Below are 16,720 nucleotides of genomic sequence, written 5' to 3'. Positions count from 1 at the left end.
GGCAGAGAGCTGAGGGGAAGGCGGCCTCCCTGCCGCCGAGGGCCTCCAAACCGCCGCCACACGGCACAGCCCTCGCGGCCGAGGCAGGCCCTGCCTGCGGGGGCTCCTGGCCTAGGGGAGCTCCAGGCCGAGGTGGGCCCTGACCGAGGGGGGTCTCCTGGCCAAGGGGGGCCCTGACTGCGGGAGAGCCTGGCCGAGGGGGCTCCCGGCCGACAGGGCCTCCCGGGGCCGAGGGCCCCACTCGGGCCGGGGCCCGCCGCGGCGGCCGCGCCGCCCGTGACGGCCCAAGCCCCGCCCCGGGGGGGGCCGGCGGCCGGGGAGGGGGCGTGGCCGGCGCGGGCGCCAGGGCGCGGCGGGGGCGTGGCCGGGGCGCGGGGGCGCGCGGCGGGGGCGTGACCGGGCGGCGCGGGGCGCGGCGGGGCGGGCGGGGCGCCGCCGCGGCGGGGCGGCAGTCGGGCGGCAGCCGCGGCCGGGGAGGGAGCGGCGGCGCGGGGCGGGCAGCGGCGCCCCGAGGGGCGGCATGTCCAAGACGCTGCGGAAGAAGCGGCACTGGCTGAGCAAGGTGCAGGAGTGCGTGGTGTCCTGGGGCGGCCCGGCGGGCCCCGACCCCGACCTCCTGCGCGGCGGCGCCGAGCGCGGCGAGTTCCCCTACCTGGCTGGCCGCCTGCTGCCGGGCGGCGAGGGCGCGCCGGGCCCCGCGCTGCTCTCGGGCAAGGCGCCGGCGCCGGGCGACGTGCTGCTGGAGGTGAACGGCACCCCCGTCAGCGGCCTCACGCACCGCGACACGCTGGCCGTCGTCCGGCACTTCAGGGAGCCCGTGCGCCTCAAGACCGTGCGCCCAGGTGAGCTCGGCCGCCGCAGGCCGCGCCGGACCCGCGGGTAGGCCCAGCCGCGCCGGCGCCCTGCGGGGCGGCGGGAGGGCCGCGGCGGGGGGCGGGTGCCGGGCCCGGAAAGTTTCCTCGGCTGCGGGAGGGCGCCGCCGCCGGGCGGGGCGGCTGGGGGGGGAGGCGGCGGCGCTCGCTCCCCGGCCCCGGCAGCGCACTGGCCTCCGCGGCGCCCGGCTCGGTCCCGCCGCCGGTGCCCCGGGGGCGCCGCTGTCCCCGCGGGTCGAGGGCCCGGTCCTCGGCCGCTGCCGCCCGCTCTGCCTCGGCCCCTGCCCTGCGGCGGCTCCGGCTCCGGGGCGAGGGGGCCGCTGTGCCCCGGGGCTCCGCGGGCGCGACCCCCGTGCGGGGCTCGGCGGGGGCGGCCGTGCGGGACCGAGCCGGGGTTCGGAGGCTCCGTCGCTCCCGGGGGGTCCCTGCCCGCCGCCCTCCGTGCGCTGCAGCGGCTGCCCGCGGTCCGCGGCTCGGAGAGACCCCGTTTGGAGGGATTTCGGGGCGTTTGTGTGATGGCTTGGAGCCGAGTGAGGGGTCGGTGGGAGCAGGGCTGGGGGGCTGGCCGCTGAACCCCCCTCTCTGTCACCGGTGTCCGGTTTGCCAGCCACCGGGAACAAACTCTGCCTTTTCTATTGATTCAGATTAATTTTGAGTACACTTTAATTAACTAATGACATCAGATCATTGTGGTTTATCAACATGCCTGTCAAGTGTCAAGTTAATGCAGAGTAGTGGGTACCTGCAGTCACATGAGCTAATGATTCACCGTGTAACAAGCTTCGGATTTACCGCTTTCCTGGTCAGACAATCCAGGTGTGAGCGCAGTGCCTCAGAGAGGAACTCTCTGGTGAAACCATTTCTCTCTGAATCCAAACCGATGCACTATTTCCGTGACTAAAGTCAGCAATATTTCTTATACAGCTCTTTGTTTCACACCTGCCTTCTACTACTTTTATAACTGCTGGGTTGCTATTTGACTTTAAGTAATATATATTTTAAATCAGATTTTCCTCATTTGACCACTAATGAAAAGTCATCTTCTATATAGAGACACTGCGGTTGGTCCTGATGCGTGTCACCCATTAAACAAATCAAAAAAAAAAACCCAAAAAACAAAACAAAAACAAAACCACACCTTGAAAGCACCTAGAGGAGCCTGGTAGGCTTTGAAAGATGTCTTTAGCTCCAAAACTGGAAATCCCATCTGAATGAAGAAAATAGAAAAGAACTAACAGCTGCACGTTAAATGTAAAATAAGAGGATTTTTAAAAATCAAGGAACAAATTGTTTAAGATAAAAAATAATAATAAATCTCTTTTAAAAGAGAAAGCTTGTGGAAGATGAAACTAGAGTTAGAAGATCAAAGGAATTTCTTGTGTTTGCTATGGGGGGAAATTGGGGTATTCCTGTGCTGGGACTTTCCATAACAGAGAGGTGTCTCGTTAAAACCAGAAGAAAAGATTTAGAAGAAATTGATACAATGAATGGTAGAAAATGGCCAGAGCCAGATGAGGTTCATCGGGAGCTCCAAATGAACTTAGTATGAAGTACTAAACAGTGATGTGTTGCCTTAGCTCGTCGGTGGGGTGGGAGGTGGGCACACAGTGCCAGTGGGACAAGGGTCCAGGAGATAAACAGGATGCACTTCTGATTCCAGCAAATTGGTTAAAACTGTAGTTAAGAATTAAACTATTGGGCATGTGAATAAATACCGCCTAATGAGGAGAGTGGTTGCTTTTTCAGCAGAGAGTCTGTTAGATTTTGAAGGCTCACCAGTTGGTTTAAGCAAATCCAAGTGTTTTGGTGTAGTGGATTTTCAGGTGGACTTTCACAGGATATCACAGCGTGCACACAGGGCTCTTGCCGGGCAGGCGTCGTGTGGCAGCGTTGCTGCCCAGAGACGAGAGCACGATTCTCCTGTGGGTTTGGTAACTGGTTAAAATACAGGAATGGTTTTCTCAGCAGCGGGGAACTCCTGCTGGAGTCTTGCAAAGACCTGTGCTGTTCAGCATGGTCATCCGGGGCTTGGGGACTGAGCGCTGGGTTGAGTTGTAAAAAGATAACTAGCATTTTTATACTGATTTTATATAACTTCTGGAACAAATCAAACTGAAGCTCCAGATCCAGCAGTTTTTCCTGTACTGGAACATATTGCAAGCGTATTTACCACATCAGATGATTTTTGCAGCAATTTTCTTTGTTGATGTCCTTAAACACAGTATTTTAAAGCATACTGTATTTTTGGTTGCTTTTTTGCAAGATTGCCACAGTAGTGCCCAGTGGCAGTATTCCAGTTAGCGTATATGTAATTAGGAAAGTTGTTGACGAGGCGTTCTTGGTGATGACCCGTGACTTTGAATTTGGCTTCCCTTCCAGCCCTTGTGATCCCGAGTGATTGTCGACCGTCGGAAGGCAGCCGGGAAGGTGTGGGGTCGTGCGGGAGGTGGCGGCGAAGGGAGCGAGGGACGGGGGTCTGAATTCCCAGAGACCCTTAATTGCATTACTGGTTTTAAGGTCCCATTTTCCATGTTTTTCTCCAGTCAAACCTGCTGTCTCTCAAACAAACTGTCATGTTGAAAGGCGTGGGGTACATCTGCCAGCAGGTCCTCACGTGCCTGATGGCTCCTCTGATTCCAGTGCTGTTGGGACTGGAGGGGATCCAGCTTCAGGGGTCATTTGTTGCCTTGTCCCTGAATTTCAAGGTGTGTATAAGGCCTTGCGCATGATTTGCCTCTGTTTTAGAAGGGCAGTGTCAGTGTTAAAGAGCTGGCTCCGTCTTCCAGGTGGGTCTGTGTGGTGTCCCAGTGGCCTTGAACAGCAAGTCGGGGGACTGGACTGCTTTATTTCAAGCAGTGCTGTAGTCCTTCATTAAAGGCAGCAACAGCTTTAGTTGACAGCAGTGAAATCTGTCTGTGATACTTCTAGCAAGCTCATAGAAAATTTAAAATGGAAATTTCAAGATGCTGTTTAGTCTTGTTTGATAAGACACTTGAAAGATACGAATGTTAATTTGCACGCCATCTGTTAACTGCACATCACAAATGATGGACCATTTCGCTGATGAAAAAATTTGTCCTTCCCTTTCTTGCTCTGCCCTTACTTTCTGAGGAGGATGACCAAGGCCGGTGTCACACAGGCTGGGGACGAGTGTCGGTGCTGCAGGTCTGGCTTGGTGCATGTGGCCACCGGGACCATCTCCTGTGCCAGTACCGGTACAGCTCGACAGGGCAGAGTCTGCAGAGGGCCAGCCTCGAGCTCTCTGCCAGCACACCCGGGCTGGTGCTGGCGTCCGAGCTGTCGAAATAAAAGTGAGAGAGCCCTTCCTTCTAGTTGATGTTTGAGATATACAAAAATAGAGGTTTGTTGTAAATTCATCGTCATCTCTATGGGATGAGCCGAGCGGCAGTGCGGAGGAGCAGGGTCTGTGCAGCGGGATATCTGTATGGATGTGCACGCCTCTGGCACAGCCCGGCTCGTCGTAATGACTGCATTTGTATTTCAGCCACGCTCGGTGAGTGCTGGTCTCAAGCTAATTGCCTGCTCACATGCGTCCCCGCGACGGCTGCCCTGTGGCTTGAGGACCTTCCCTGCCCAGCGTCACTGGGATTAGTGCATCAGCCCTGTGACTGCCCAGCACTGCTCAGGTTCTTTTGGTTCCGTTAAGGAAAAACTGAAATGTTTTGCTTTAGTCAAACCCATTGTCTCCGAGTGCGAAGCTCATCTCTGAGGGTACCTGCCAGTCGCCTGTGGCATTCGGGTTTAGCCGGAAGGGTGTTGGATGTGCAGGCGAGCCTGGTTGCCGAAATGCTCATCAGGACAACTTTGAATGCTGCTTTCTTCACAGCAGCATGGTAGCCAAACTGCATCAAAACTGGGTTGCAGACTTAAAGTAAGAAAAATTACTGATTATCTGCAAACTCCTCTTTCTGCAGCCCGAGTTGCCAGATACTACGTGGGAAGGAATGTGTTTTCCTTCCAAAATGAGGAGTTTTGATGAATACAGCTACGCTGTGGCAATTACTATGGTTTCATGGCCACTATAACTAGCATCTGGGAAGAAATGGGCAGAGTCTTGTAGCTCTTCCACTTGAGAGGTGCTTCCAGAGTGCATAGTTTTATCCCTTGGTTATTGGGAGAATGTGCATTGGCTCATTGTGTCAACACTGATCTTACATCAAAAACTGGAGCAAGATTTAAAATGATGAAAAGTTCCTTTTAGACTAAATTTTTTTTAATAGTCTTACTGCTCCCGACGCTATTAAACCTCGATTTCCTACATATTTCTTTTGTAGCTGACTTTCCCGGGGTGGCTGGAGCTCTTCCTCCCACTGGGCATCTGTGTGTTACCTCCGGCCTGTGGAAAGGTGTCAGTTTGGGCTTTGGTTTGTCTCCCAGCTGGGGCACGTGGAGACTTCCCAGCTCACATTCACAGAACTCACAGGGTCTGTATTTTTTCACTCCTCATGCTGTTTAAAGCACATCCAGACCAAAGCTGGTGCTTGTTGCTGCTTTGTGTGCACCCAAAGTCTGCAGCCTTTTGGGGTGACGTCTCTGACTGCTTCAGATCTATTTCTTTGTTTGAATTATGATGGAAGGAATGAGATGATCAGCTGGTGGATGTAGTACTCAAGTTCTCAGTGCCCAGCTTACTATTTTCGAGTCAGTATCTGTCGCTAGATCACGTAATGCTCTTGGGACCTGAGGATCTTGAAGCCAGCGAGGCCTTACCTTACCAAATGCTCTCTGGATCAAAGTCTAGTGCGAGCTTACAAGAAGACAACTTGCTGCTGGATGCGTTTTCTCAGGTGGCTGCAGGAGCACATGGAGACGGGTCCCTGATGCCTCCGTTACCGACAGGAGTTAACGGAGATGTTCAAAGTCAGCTCGTGCACGGGGGTCCCTTCTCTGGAGTAGAATGAATGAAAACAGTGACAAATGCAGTGACTCTGATCAGGATTCAGCTCTTGAGACATAATACTCGAAGCTGAGCGTAGAAGATTGATTTACATTTTCTCTTGTGCTTGAGGTAGGTACAAAGCCTCCGTGTGGGGGTAAAGATTTGCATGTTTGGCAATTAAGGCAGAGAGGAGGGCACGCCGCACTCCGAGGCTGTTTTTGCAGAATCAGTTGAATTCTAAATGTGCCGTGGTGAAACAGAGATCCGAGTACACACTGGGATAATTTTGCCTCTCTGAGGAAAGGCATTACCCTAATTCTGTGTTTCTCTGGAAGCTGGCAGTGGGCCAGCCGGGTGATTAAACACACTAATGTGTTCCTCAGCTGCTCTGAGGAGTCGAGGCAGCCGGCGCGGGTTCTTGGGTCCTGGGTGCGCCTTGGCTGGGGGCTGCAGGCCTGGAACGCCGCCCTCCCCACGCGTGGGGGGCTGCTCCGCTGGGGTGCAGGAGGAGGAGGGGTTGGTTCGTTTTACCACGCTACGAAAATCCCAGAACACACGGGTTGCTGTAATGACCGTGGAGGGTGTCTGGGTTTCATGGCACTGGGCAGAAGGCAGACGTGTGGTCCTGAAGAAGTGCTTTCTGCGGGAGGCGCTGGCGTGTCCTGCGGCCGTCCGGGGGCCACCCTGCATGCAGCGCCGTTAGCTCCCTGGCGTGTGGGGATGCAGAGGACTGTCAGGCACCTGCCAAGGGATGGGGATTAGTACGTGTGTGTAATTTATAATCTTGTCTCTCATATCCATCTTTATATAAGCGTATTATTCTTGGCATAGAACATATTGCCTTTCCCTTTTACATACTCCTTTGTTTAAACCTTACTGCGATGAGTACCGTGGTAATGATTTCACCATAAATGTGCTCTAATTATTCTATTCTTTCTTGGTGTGTTAGTTGCGAATGATAACGAGGCCTCATGTGGCTTTTGCCTCTGTGCTGCTTAACACCATGGGTTTAATTTGTACTTTTTTGTTCCCTTCAGGAGAGCCGTTCTCTGCCCCGTGCGTTTGTTGCTGTGCCTGGGGAGGGAGCCGGTAGGATAGCGCAGGGTAAGGCTGGCACCCACCTGGGGCTGGCGGCAGAGCAGGGGGTGCTGTTGGTGTCCCCCAAACCCACCTCCTCCCTGTCCCCTGCTTTAGGGGAGCGAGGATCTCACTAGGGCTGAGCGACCAAGCACTTGCGTCACCATTATTCCTGGAAGGAAGTTTTCTCACTCAGGTAGATGGTTTTGATTGAAATTCTTGCATATATGTTTGTGTTGCTTTTCTATTAAAAAAAATAAAAATAAATGCAAGCTTAGGTTTACCTGCCAGCATAGAACTTGTTTAAAATCCTTGAAGCTGTGATTTTCCACTATGCAATGGCAGGAGGCTTTCTCTTCTGTGTGAATGAAGCCAAGAATGAAATAAACATGAACATTTACTAGAAGCCGTGATTTCAACAGCAGATTTTGTCTTCATCGTTTTTGCCCAGGTATTGCTCTGGAATTCTTGGCTGGCTTTAATGTAATGTTAGTCAGTTATAGAAAATGGCTGGTTTTTATTGCTCTCAGAAGATACAATTTCCTTAAATTTTCTTTTAAAGAATTTTAATTTTGCTTTTATAAAACAAAGGCACTTTAAAACTAAACTGTCTTCTTAGAGAATTCCTGAAGAAAACAAGCTGGGCTTGTGTAACTTGCCGTGCACCATCCTGCTTTATTATTGAACAGCTGCTTCAAGATATTTTTCAGCTGATATTTTAAAATTATTTTAAGAATTATAGCAAGGATGGTGTATTCAAACTGACAGCTGAAAAAATTACTCTAGTTTTGATCGTTGCCCTGTTTTAAGGTCTTTGAATTAATTCTTCCGGTTCTTGTTTTTAATTCATGATGCTTCCTTTTAAGAAATATCTTGTCGCGTTCATGGGCTGTTAGTTAAATCGCATCTTGTTCCCTGAATGGGAACAATTTTCTTCTTCAAAGCAATAGTATGCCTGAGAGTACTAGATTTGGATTAAAAAAAAAAGTGAGCTCTTTGAGAGTAAATTCTGTATTTAGTTCTGCTGAGCAGAAGACGAGGGGAAAATGCAGTGGGAAGATTGCAGACTCATATTGATCTGTTACACCATCATCGAAACCAGAATCCTAAGTGATTTGTCTTCAGTTGCTAATTGGTATTTGAATCTGTGTTAAATTAATCTTTCTGGATCGCAGTGGGAGCGGGAGCGGCTCCGGGTGAGGGACCAGCTGCGCTGAGCACGGCCGGGGGGCTGCCAGGCTCCTTGGGTTCAGGAGCAGGAGCATCCACTTCTGGTGACAGGGGGGTGTCCTGGGAGGGGAGTTCCTCCGTGTGGGATCAAGGAGGCCACAGAGGCGCTGGTGGGGAAGGGGTGGCCCCGGTGGGTGCAGCAAGTTGAGGGGTTTATGTTAACTCTTCCATTCTGGATGAAGCCCATGTAGAAGCTGTCCCTCGGCACTGCTGGGTAAGGAGCAAATATGGGTGGCTGCACGGGGCTGTGCTCTGGGATGGGTTAAGGTGTAGCTTTCAATATGATAGTCAATTATTGCAATCTTCTGTTCAAGCTTACGTCACTGTGCTTTTTTGGTTATATGCAAATGCAACATGTTAAAGTAATGATCTTATGTGGAAATGTAACTTCATGAGCAGAGCACACCGAGGCTGTCAGACACAGCTCCAGGCTTCCTCCGACACTGAGCTTTTAAAGCGTGTTTTCATAGATACCTTTAGAAACATTTGCTGAAAGCTGCTTTTCAATATGTATGTTTCTCGAGCCTGTAATTTGTCATGAATTGTTGATTGCTCTCCATTGAGTGTAATGTCTTCAAACTGGAAATCACTGGTGTGTTTATGATCCGTCCTGTGTCACTCTTCACTTGCTCAATAGCAGCTGGGCTTGTGTCGCTTGATGCACTCTAAGTTGTTTTCCTGATACACAAGTGAAAAGGTAATTCCTTTAAGCTCTGGGTTGCCCTGTCTCTTCCATTACCTGTATAAAACATGCAAAGCTTGAATTCTAGCTCTATCAGATCATGGAACGCTTGAATATTGATTCTTACTGTGTTCTCCTTCAGTGCTGTTTCATTACTGACTTTTGGTAATAAATACAATCAGACAGACAGCTGGTGTCTTATGAATATGGATTGGGGTGAGGTACAAACATCAGTCGCACTCTGGTTTTTGGTGTCTGGAAATGCATTATTTCCGTCTGCACGATAATGAAGTGTTCTTTCAAAAAGGTGGGAAAGGCAGTCAACGAGGTTAACGGGATTGTGTGAGTTATCTGTTACTGAAGTTGTCTCTTCTTAAATCTGCTGCGTTTGGAAATAGAGAAAATACATTCTTAGAAATCGGGACTAGTATTGCCCTGCTGTGAGAGCCTGACCCCAGACCGGACTGCGGGGTCCTTGGTTGCCCAAGGGTGGGTACATTTGGTGGGGCCGGGCCCGAGAGGAGCTGCGGGTGTGAGACACCGCCTGGGTGCGTCCAGGGTTGATTTGTGAAGCTTATTAATGACAGGAAATAAAGAATTGGAAACCGGAAATAATATATATTTGTTTTAAAGAAAGCACTTTTCTGGAGGACAATCCTTCGGGCACCTGGGGGTGTGAATGGGGTGATGCTTACTCTGTCCTGGATCCTTGGCTTGTGGATTTGCCACCCTCAGTAGCTGTCTGAAGACCCCTATGGCTTTACAAAAAACCACTTTCAGAAGTTTTCAACTTCAGATGCATCATAGACTAAACATCATAGTCATTTAAGAGAAAAACCAAGCTCCCTTCCTCGCCCGCCCCACTAAAAACCCACATGCATTTTTAGGCCTGGCTGTTAGGCATTTCCCTTCTTTGTAGTGCAAATAAGAATAAAGATCTCATGTCTTAGAAATAAAAATTAATGGCTGGTACATTCCAGTGTTATTTACCCCTGGTAATCAGATGCAGTTTGAGGTACACATCGTGGGCCAGTGTCTCTGAGCTATGAAGAACACCAAAGGCCATTTTGAATTTTAAAAATACAATTTGGGCGATGTGTGCAGCCATCTGCCAGAAAACGCTCTGAAAAACAGCCATGGATACTTGGTGATTTAGGCTGTATATCAGGCTTTGAATGTAGAGAATATAAAGGAATGCATTTAGTGCTGAGTTTCCACTGAAATGCCCCTGGTGCCTTTGCAAGAGGGTTTTTTTGATAAAACATTTAGGGAGAAATTAGTTTCCCTTGGACTGGGATTGTTCCGCAGTTGTATTTTGAGAACAATTCAATGTTCACTATTATGTTTTGGGATCCAAATTGTGTCTCTGCGATTAAGGATGTTTCAGCGTGCAGCCAGCACCTACCCTGCCATTCGGGGACCACTGTGCCAGGACCCATCTGTTTGCCCTCGGACAGGGCTCTGTGGGCAGAGCGGGGTGTCCTGCCGTGGGGAGAGGGGAAGGGCCCTCACCAGCCTCGGGCTTTGCCGACGGGAGCCCTCTGCGGCCACGGCATCGAGCCGGAGCTCCTTCCCCATGCTGGGAGAAGGCGGGAGCACGGAGCTCCCACGGGGATGTGCTGTGGTGCGATGGGTTGGGGTCGCAGCCTGGGGGGTCCGGTGCGGTGCCCGCGGGGTGGGAGCTCCGGCGGGGGGAGAGCTGCGCAGCGGCACAGGCACCAGTCCCACACTCGGCCAGAAGAAACACGTTTAAAAAACATCTCCTTTCATGTCGATGAAAGAGCAGATGAGAGAAAACATTACATCTGAAGTGGCTGCTTAATTACTGTTTGATACAGTGATGCAGTTTATCAAATTAAGTTGTTAGTGGAAGTAATGTTAGGGTAGAAAGTGGATTTGCTCTCCAGCAGTAACTTTCAACTCGTTTGTCTGAGTTTTCCAGTGTCGCTGAGTCTCGTGTGGCAAAGTTAAGCCCGGTTTTGATCTGTCTGCTGTTCTTAAACGTTTCCTGCACACCCTGGGAGTCGGTTGGGGCATCTCAGACCCACTGCTGGGGGGTCTGAGAGCCGGACGGGCTCTGGTCACCCACCAAACAGGTTCCCAGAAAGAAATTTAAAATGTGGCCTCGGGCATTTGGGTCTGCAACTGAGCAGGTCTTAGAGTATCTGCAATTACCTCTTTCTTAACTCAAAGAAATAGACGAGGCAACTGATATGCAACTTTGTGCTTTTGTTTTGTCTGATGTGTTTAACAAAGTTAACTTAAGGGTAACAAAATGAAATATGTATAATCTTAGATAACTAAGTGGTTCGCTGTCTAATTTGGTAAAGAAGCCTCTTTAATAGGTATTGTATCTGTTAAATAGTTCCTGTAGTTGTAGACAATCTTTAGGAAAAATAAAACTTAGTGAGTCCGGGCAAGAAAATCACTCTCAAACCAAACCAAGAAGCAGAAGTGCCTGTCTCAATGTGAGTTTTCCTTTTCTCTGGAAGATCACAGCAGAAGTATAGCTGTGTAGGAACGAGGGCTGTTTATTCTGTTTGGCACATTTCTTGTGTTTGGCAGCTGGTGGCCAACCAGTGCTGTCCTGCAGCTGAGTACAGAGATGTATATATGGAAATTTTTTCTTCTTTTCCTGACATTATTAAAAAACAAAACATAAACCCATTAACAAATAGTTGGAACTCAGTGTAAGTCAATTTGCTGATTAAGTATTTCCCTCCTGCACAACATGGTTTGTATGAAAAGAGATAAGGACGTAGGCAGACTTTGAAATTATTTTGACATGTTTTTTGCTCAAATAGACAGCGTGAAGAGCTCCCAAAGCCCGAACCGCTTCAGCCTTCGCCCGTCTCTGAGGTCTCATTGCCAGGACCCGCACCTTTGCTTTGGTTACACGCCAGGTTTACCGTGACCTTCTTGCAACGGACAGAGGCAGAGTTTGCTGGTACTACTCATTAAATGCAAGAGGATTAACATCCAGTTTATTTCCTCTAAAACCACAGAACTATCAGGAAATAACTAAGCCCTAAAGTTTTAGGTTTGCAGAAATGATTTCCTCCTAATGCGTGTACTTGGGGCCGCGTGGGAATCCTCTTACGTAAGGGAGAGGCCGAGCCAGCGATAATCCCGGGAACGATGGTAATGGCTCCTTTCCTCCTTTATTGGTCTAAAGAATTCCTCAGGACTCCGCTGACCAAAAGTGCCAGGGAAGTATTTTTACCTCTGTTGCTGAAACTGCAATCGCTCAGTAATTTCACTAATCTTCTTTGCAGTGAGATTAGATTGCAAATGCTTTGGTGCGGGGAGAAGTTGTTTGTGAATCGTGCATCGTGCCGTGGGGTGAAGCGCCTGTACGTGATCAGACCCGGCGTTCCATTGCCGAGCAAGAGCTGCAAATATTTATTGGCCTTGGCTTCGCTTCAAGCTGATGGTGCTTCCTTGGAGGATGGTGTTTGTAGTGTGGACTTTAATGCATTGTGTTTGCTATATGGCAAAAAATGCTAATGGCATAAGTTTGAAGACAAAATTGCTGTGGTTTTATTTCATATTGAGCTGGTCCCTGTTGTATAACATAAAAACGTTTTGTATGAATAAATAAAAATTGTTGTCTGTTATTCTAGATCTCTGACATCCTCAGATGCCACTCATGCATGTACTTTTTAAACAGCTAATGATGGAAGCCTTAATGTGCCGTATTTATGAATAAAAATATTTTTTAAATGTATTCACCGATAGAGAAGGTGTGAACGGTTCCGGGTGTGTGTGACTGGGAGTTAAGCTGCAGGGAAGGGCGGAGGGAAGGGCTCACTGGCTTTTGCTGGGCCTCTTACGAATTTTGAAAGACAAATAGTTACGTTCTTGACAGATCTATGCACTATTATTAAACCCTATTTTGTGGGTTATTTACAGGCAGCAGGAAGACCGTTGTACTCAACGCCAGGCCTGAAGAATTGCTCGTGTTGTGGAATTACGAACTACAGCGACTTGCCTCTAAATTGCAGGCTTTCCTCTCTGCCCTACTTACTCGGTAGAAAAAAACCTAATCCTGTGGATTTTATTTCTCTCTCTGTAGGACAGCAGTGAGTAATTACTTTTCTCTGGTGAAGGTAGAGATGCTGGAAAAGTTTAATTAATGCCCATTAGGTGATGCTGCTAGTACCTAAACAAATTCATTAGGGCAGGGCGCTTGATGTTCATCAAAATAGCAAATAATTGCAGTGGAATGGATGTTGTTTGCACTCTGCTGTGTATTACGTCTTTTTGTTCTGCCCTGGCCTGCAAAATATTTCAGGATGTGTGGTCTCCCTTCGCCAGGGACAGCTTTCCTACCCCCATGTAAAGCGTGTGGCTTCGAAGTGAGGTTTGGTTTAGGGCATAAATCTCTGAGTCTTCTCCTGCTGCTGCTTGGTCACTGCGGGACCAAGTGACGTCGGGGACAAAGGCACATCTGTCCCTGGGGTCTGTGCTGGGCACAGGGCACCCTCACCGGGCTTTGGTGCCTGGTCTGCGTTATTGGTGTCAATCTTTCGTATTAATCTCTCCGCCTTAGTAAGTGACTTGCGGCAGGCAGGGGAGCGTGGTGGCCGCTGGTCTCCTGCTCCAGGGCGTCTCCATGGTGGAACGGGAGTGTGGTGATCCCGGTGTGTGAGGAGTAACCACGCTGCATCCCCACGGTGGGTGTCACTGGGGCTGGCGGGTCCTGGGGGCGACAGCAGTAAAGGGGGTGGGGCGGATGGAGAGCGGGCGCGATGCCCCGCGGCCGGTGGGTCTGCCCCGCTCCAGTGGAACCTTCGACTTGGAGCTTCAACCTGGAGGTACAAATAGTTGTACATCACAGGCATTTGTATTGTCGAAACAGTGTTCTTAGCACATTTTTAAACATAAGCATAGGGAAGTGATTTGCACAGGTCTTAACTTAAAGCTGATTTCCCATCATTAACTCGCTGCCATCAGGACTGTCAGTTGCTTTTGAAAGAAGCGTTGGAAGCATTTGTGCTATTGAAACAGTTCCTCATCCCCAATACTGAGAACTGGGGCTCTCTGGAGACTGGGGAACACTGTTACTGTGCTGTGATTTGCATAAATTTAATCAACTTTGGCCATGCAAGAGGCTGATTTGAGCTCAGATTCCCTAACAGAACACGGCGGGGCAGGTGTGTGAGGAGACCGGAGGCATCTGCTTTCCCTGGCCCTCGTGGAGGGAGGAGGTGGAATGAACATAAAATTGCTTTGGGGGTGGGATGGGCCCTGTTTAAACTCTGGTGCCCAGCACTGCTTAAAATGGCATTATTTTCCTCAGGCTGCAGTGGTCCCTTGGACGGGTCTTGGGTCACCTTTTTACCGCTTGGATTTGTCCATGAGTGCGGGGAATATTTCCGCAGGGAAGTTCTAAAGTATTCAGAAACTGCCAGCTGTTGTTCTCTCCGTTAAAAGTCCGCTAAAAATAGGATATTCTTCCATTCAGGCATCAAACTCTGATAGGCAATGAGAAGTGTCGTGCTGTGGGAATAGTAAAAGGGTTTGTATCTGAGGAACTTCTTTCTGTGGGCTGGTTTTTCCTGTAGTGGGTGAAATGCAGCAAAGAGAAAAAGTACTTAAATTGATTTCTGCTTTGTTGAATCACCTTCGGGGGCATAAAATTTGTTGTTCTGAAATCCTTATTTATTGTCTCTTGGCAAATCTGCCTGGTTTGTTTGGGTTTTTTTTTTTTCTAATTGAATTATGTTCTTAAGAGGTCCCTTGGTCTTCCTGGTGTGTGTCGTTGCAGAGATGTTGGGTATTAAGGAAATAGCAAAGAAAAACAATACCTCTCGTGTTTTCAAAAAAACCCAGTTCTTTGAGAGAACTTTCAGTCTCATCTCAAGAATTTGAAATTGGGACAGGAGAACTGGGCCCTTCCTTCGGGCTGCTCGCAGTGATCCGGAAAGATTTAGTGTTCCTTGGTACCCAGAAGTACAGGTTTAAAATGCAAAGGGTCAGGCGCTTCTTATATTTAAAAATATGTGGAGATAAAAATAAAATCTGCTTTTTGAAGTAACCATGTGCATCTGATCAAAATGCAGGAAATGGGAGTGATGCCTGCAGACGGAGCTGGACCTCGGTGCCACTGCAAACACTGCAGAATACATTTAGAACCAGAGGATATTTGAAATTTTGCTCTTCAAAGTTTGCTCTCAGCGGCGTGTTGGATGGGCGGTGTTTGGTCACAGTCGCCCCTTTAGCGAGTCTCCCCGTCCCGGTGCAGGGGTGCTGTGCTCTTGGGCTGGGACCGGTGTGTGCCGCACCAAGGGGCTGCTCCAACAGTGCCTCCGGGAGCCTCCCTGGGTCTCCTGATGGGAATTTGAACCGACAGATAAAGACAAACTAACCTCTGTTTCATCACACTATTTATTGGAACAGCAAGATGTCTGGTTTCTCTTCTTTGCTGTTTCTGTGCAACCACCAATGGGGACCTCACAGTGAGTTCTGGAATTTAAATGGGTTTGTTTAGAGCAGTCAGGTGCTGTGGAGCTGCTGCCTGACTCTGGCTCCATGTGACAAGTAGAATTAGGAAGGGTCTTCTGTGAGATGATTAGGACAGGTACCTGCTGTCAGAATTGCTTGATGTAATTCTTACAATCGTAGGTGCAGGGTAGTTTTCCATCATCTAGCTGTATGTTTTATTATATTGGTAAATTTATATAAATATATATATATGTACAAATAGAGATATAAAATCAACTTACATGGAAGTTCTGTTTGAATGAGTCACTGAGGCTGGCTGTGTATATGATATTGTATATCACATACCTTTTTCATTTGAATACGTGTAACCTTTTAGAAGTCTTGCCTTGAGGTTTTTGTGTATCGTGGAAGCACGGAGAAAGGAAGCATTTTAATAAGAAGTATCTACTGTGGGTAACAGAAATATCTGCTCTGTGAGATGCTGTGCTCTGGCGCTAGCAAAGCGTTTCAAAGAGATTACTGTGGAACCTACATGGTCTGACAGGAATGACAGAAAAGGGAATGATGCAATAAATACAGGGAAAATCTCCCGTGCTGTCAGTTTGGGTTTTCCTGTTGGGGTGTGCGCCCACAGCCGCCTTCTGACTGACGGCGAATTGAGAGCAGAAATGAGATTTGGCTTTGCCTTCAAAGCCGTCTTTTTATTTGAAGTGCTTTCTTGGGAGAATTACGTTTCTGTGTCAGTCTTGAGCGGAGCGAGCTCTTTAAGCAGATATAAATGAGCGCAGCCTCCAGAGGCAGCTGCCCGCAGAGGATGGCTGGCAGCCCTCCCGAGCCCGGGAGCTCCGCGCTCCTGTCATTGTAGCTGGGTGACCCTCTCTGTCCCACAGCCTGTACGTATGTACAGCTCATTTATATCTTACGTACGTACAGGCTGTGGGACAGAGAGGGTCACCCAGCTACAATGACAGGAGCATTATTTTGCTTATGACATCTGCCTCGTGCCGAACTTTTGTTGGGGGGGGGGGCAAAAAATTAAACCAAAAGCAACTGGTGAAAGTTAAATCACTGGATCTCATCGATTATCGTCCACGTTATCATCTGCCGGGAGCAGTTACCTCCTGTTCTGGTCTTTGGACTTTGGTTCTTGTTCAGTGCCGGTATGTGCGTTTTCGAGGCCATTTATTGTGCCTGGAGAAGGGAGGGCAAGGTCAGGGAAGCTGGGCACAAGTGGAGCACTGAGTCCAGTTCTGGGGTCCCCAGTTCCAGAAGGACAGGGAACTGCTGGAGAGGGTACAGCAGAGGGCTACAAAGATGATGAGGGGCCTGGAGCATCTCCCTTACGAGGAGAGGCTGAGGGACTTGGGTCTTTTTAGTCTGGAGAAGAGAAGACTGAGGGGGGATCTGATCAATGCTTAGAAATACTTAAAGGGTGGGGGTCAGGAGGATGGGGCCAGTCTTTTTTCAGTGGTGCCCAGGGACAGGACAAGAGGAATGGACACAAACTTGAAC

The 16,720-nt window shown here is 49.3% G+C and overlaps 1 protein-coding gene across 3 annotated transcripts in view; it reads left to right on the top strand.

Annotated features, from left to right (window-relative positions):
• Window positions 1-520: 520 nt before the first annotated feature.
• The window catches only part of MAGI3 (membrane associated guanylate kinase, WW and PDZ domain containing 3), a 64,260-nt gene continuing 48,060 nt past the window's right edge, over window positions 521-16,720 (top strand). For all 3 annotated transcript variants that reach the window (XM_074163254.1, XM_074163253.1, XM_074163252.1), the window contains exon 1: window positions 521-842. In XM_074163254.1, the coding sequence (XP_074019355.1) occupies window positions 521-842 (322 nt within the window). The remainder of the gene's footprint in view (window positions 843-16,720) is intronic.

Source organism: Numenius arquata, chromosome 24 (genome assembly GCF_964106895.1).
Source record: "Numenius arquata chromosome 24, bNumArq3.hap1.1, whole genome shotgun sequence".
In the NCBI taxonomy this organism is placed as follows: domain Eukaryota; kingdom Metazoa; phylum Chordata; class Aves; order Charadriiformes; family Scolopacidae; genus Numenius; species Numenius arquata.
The sequence above is the reverse complement of the archived record's forward strand: the minus strand, read 5'-3'. Positions and strand labels throughout refer to the sequence as shown.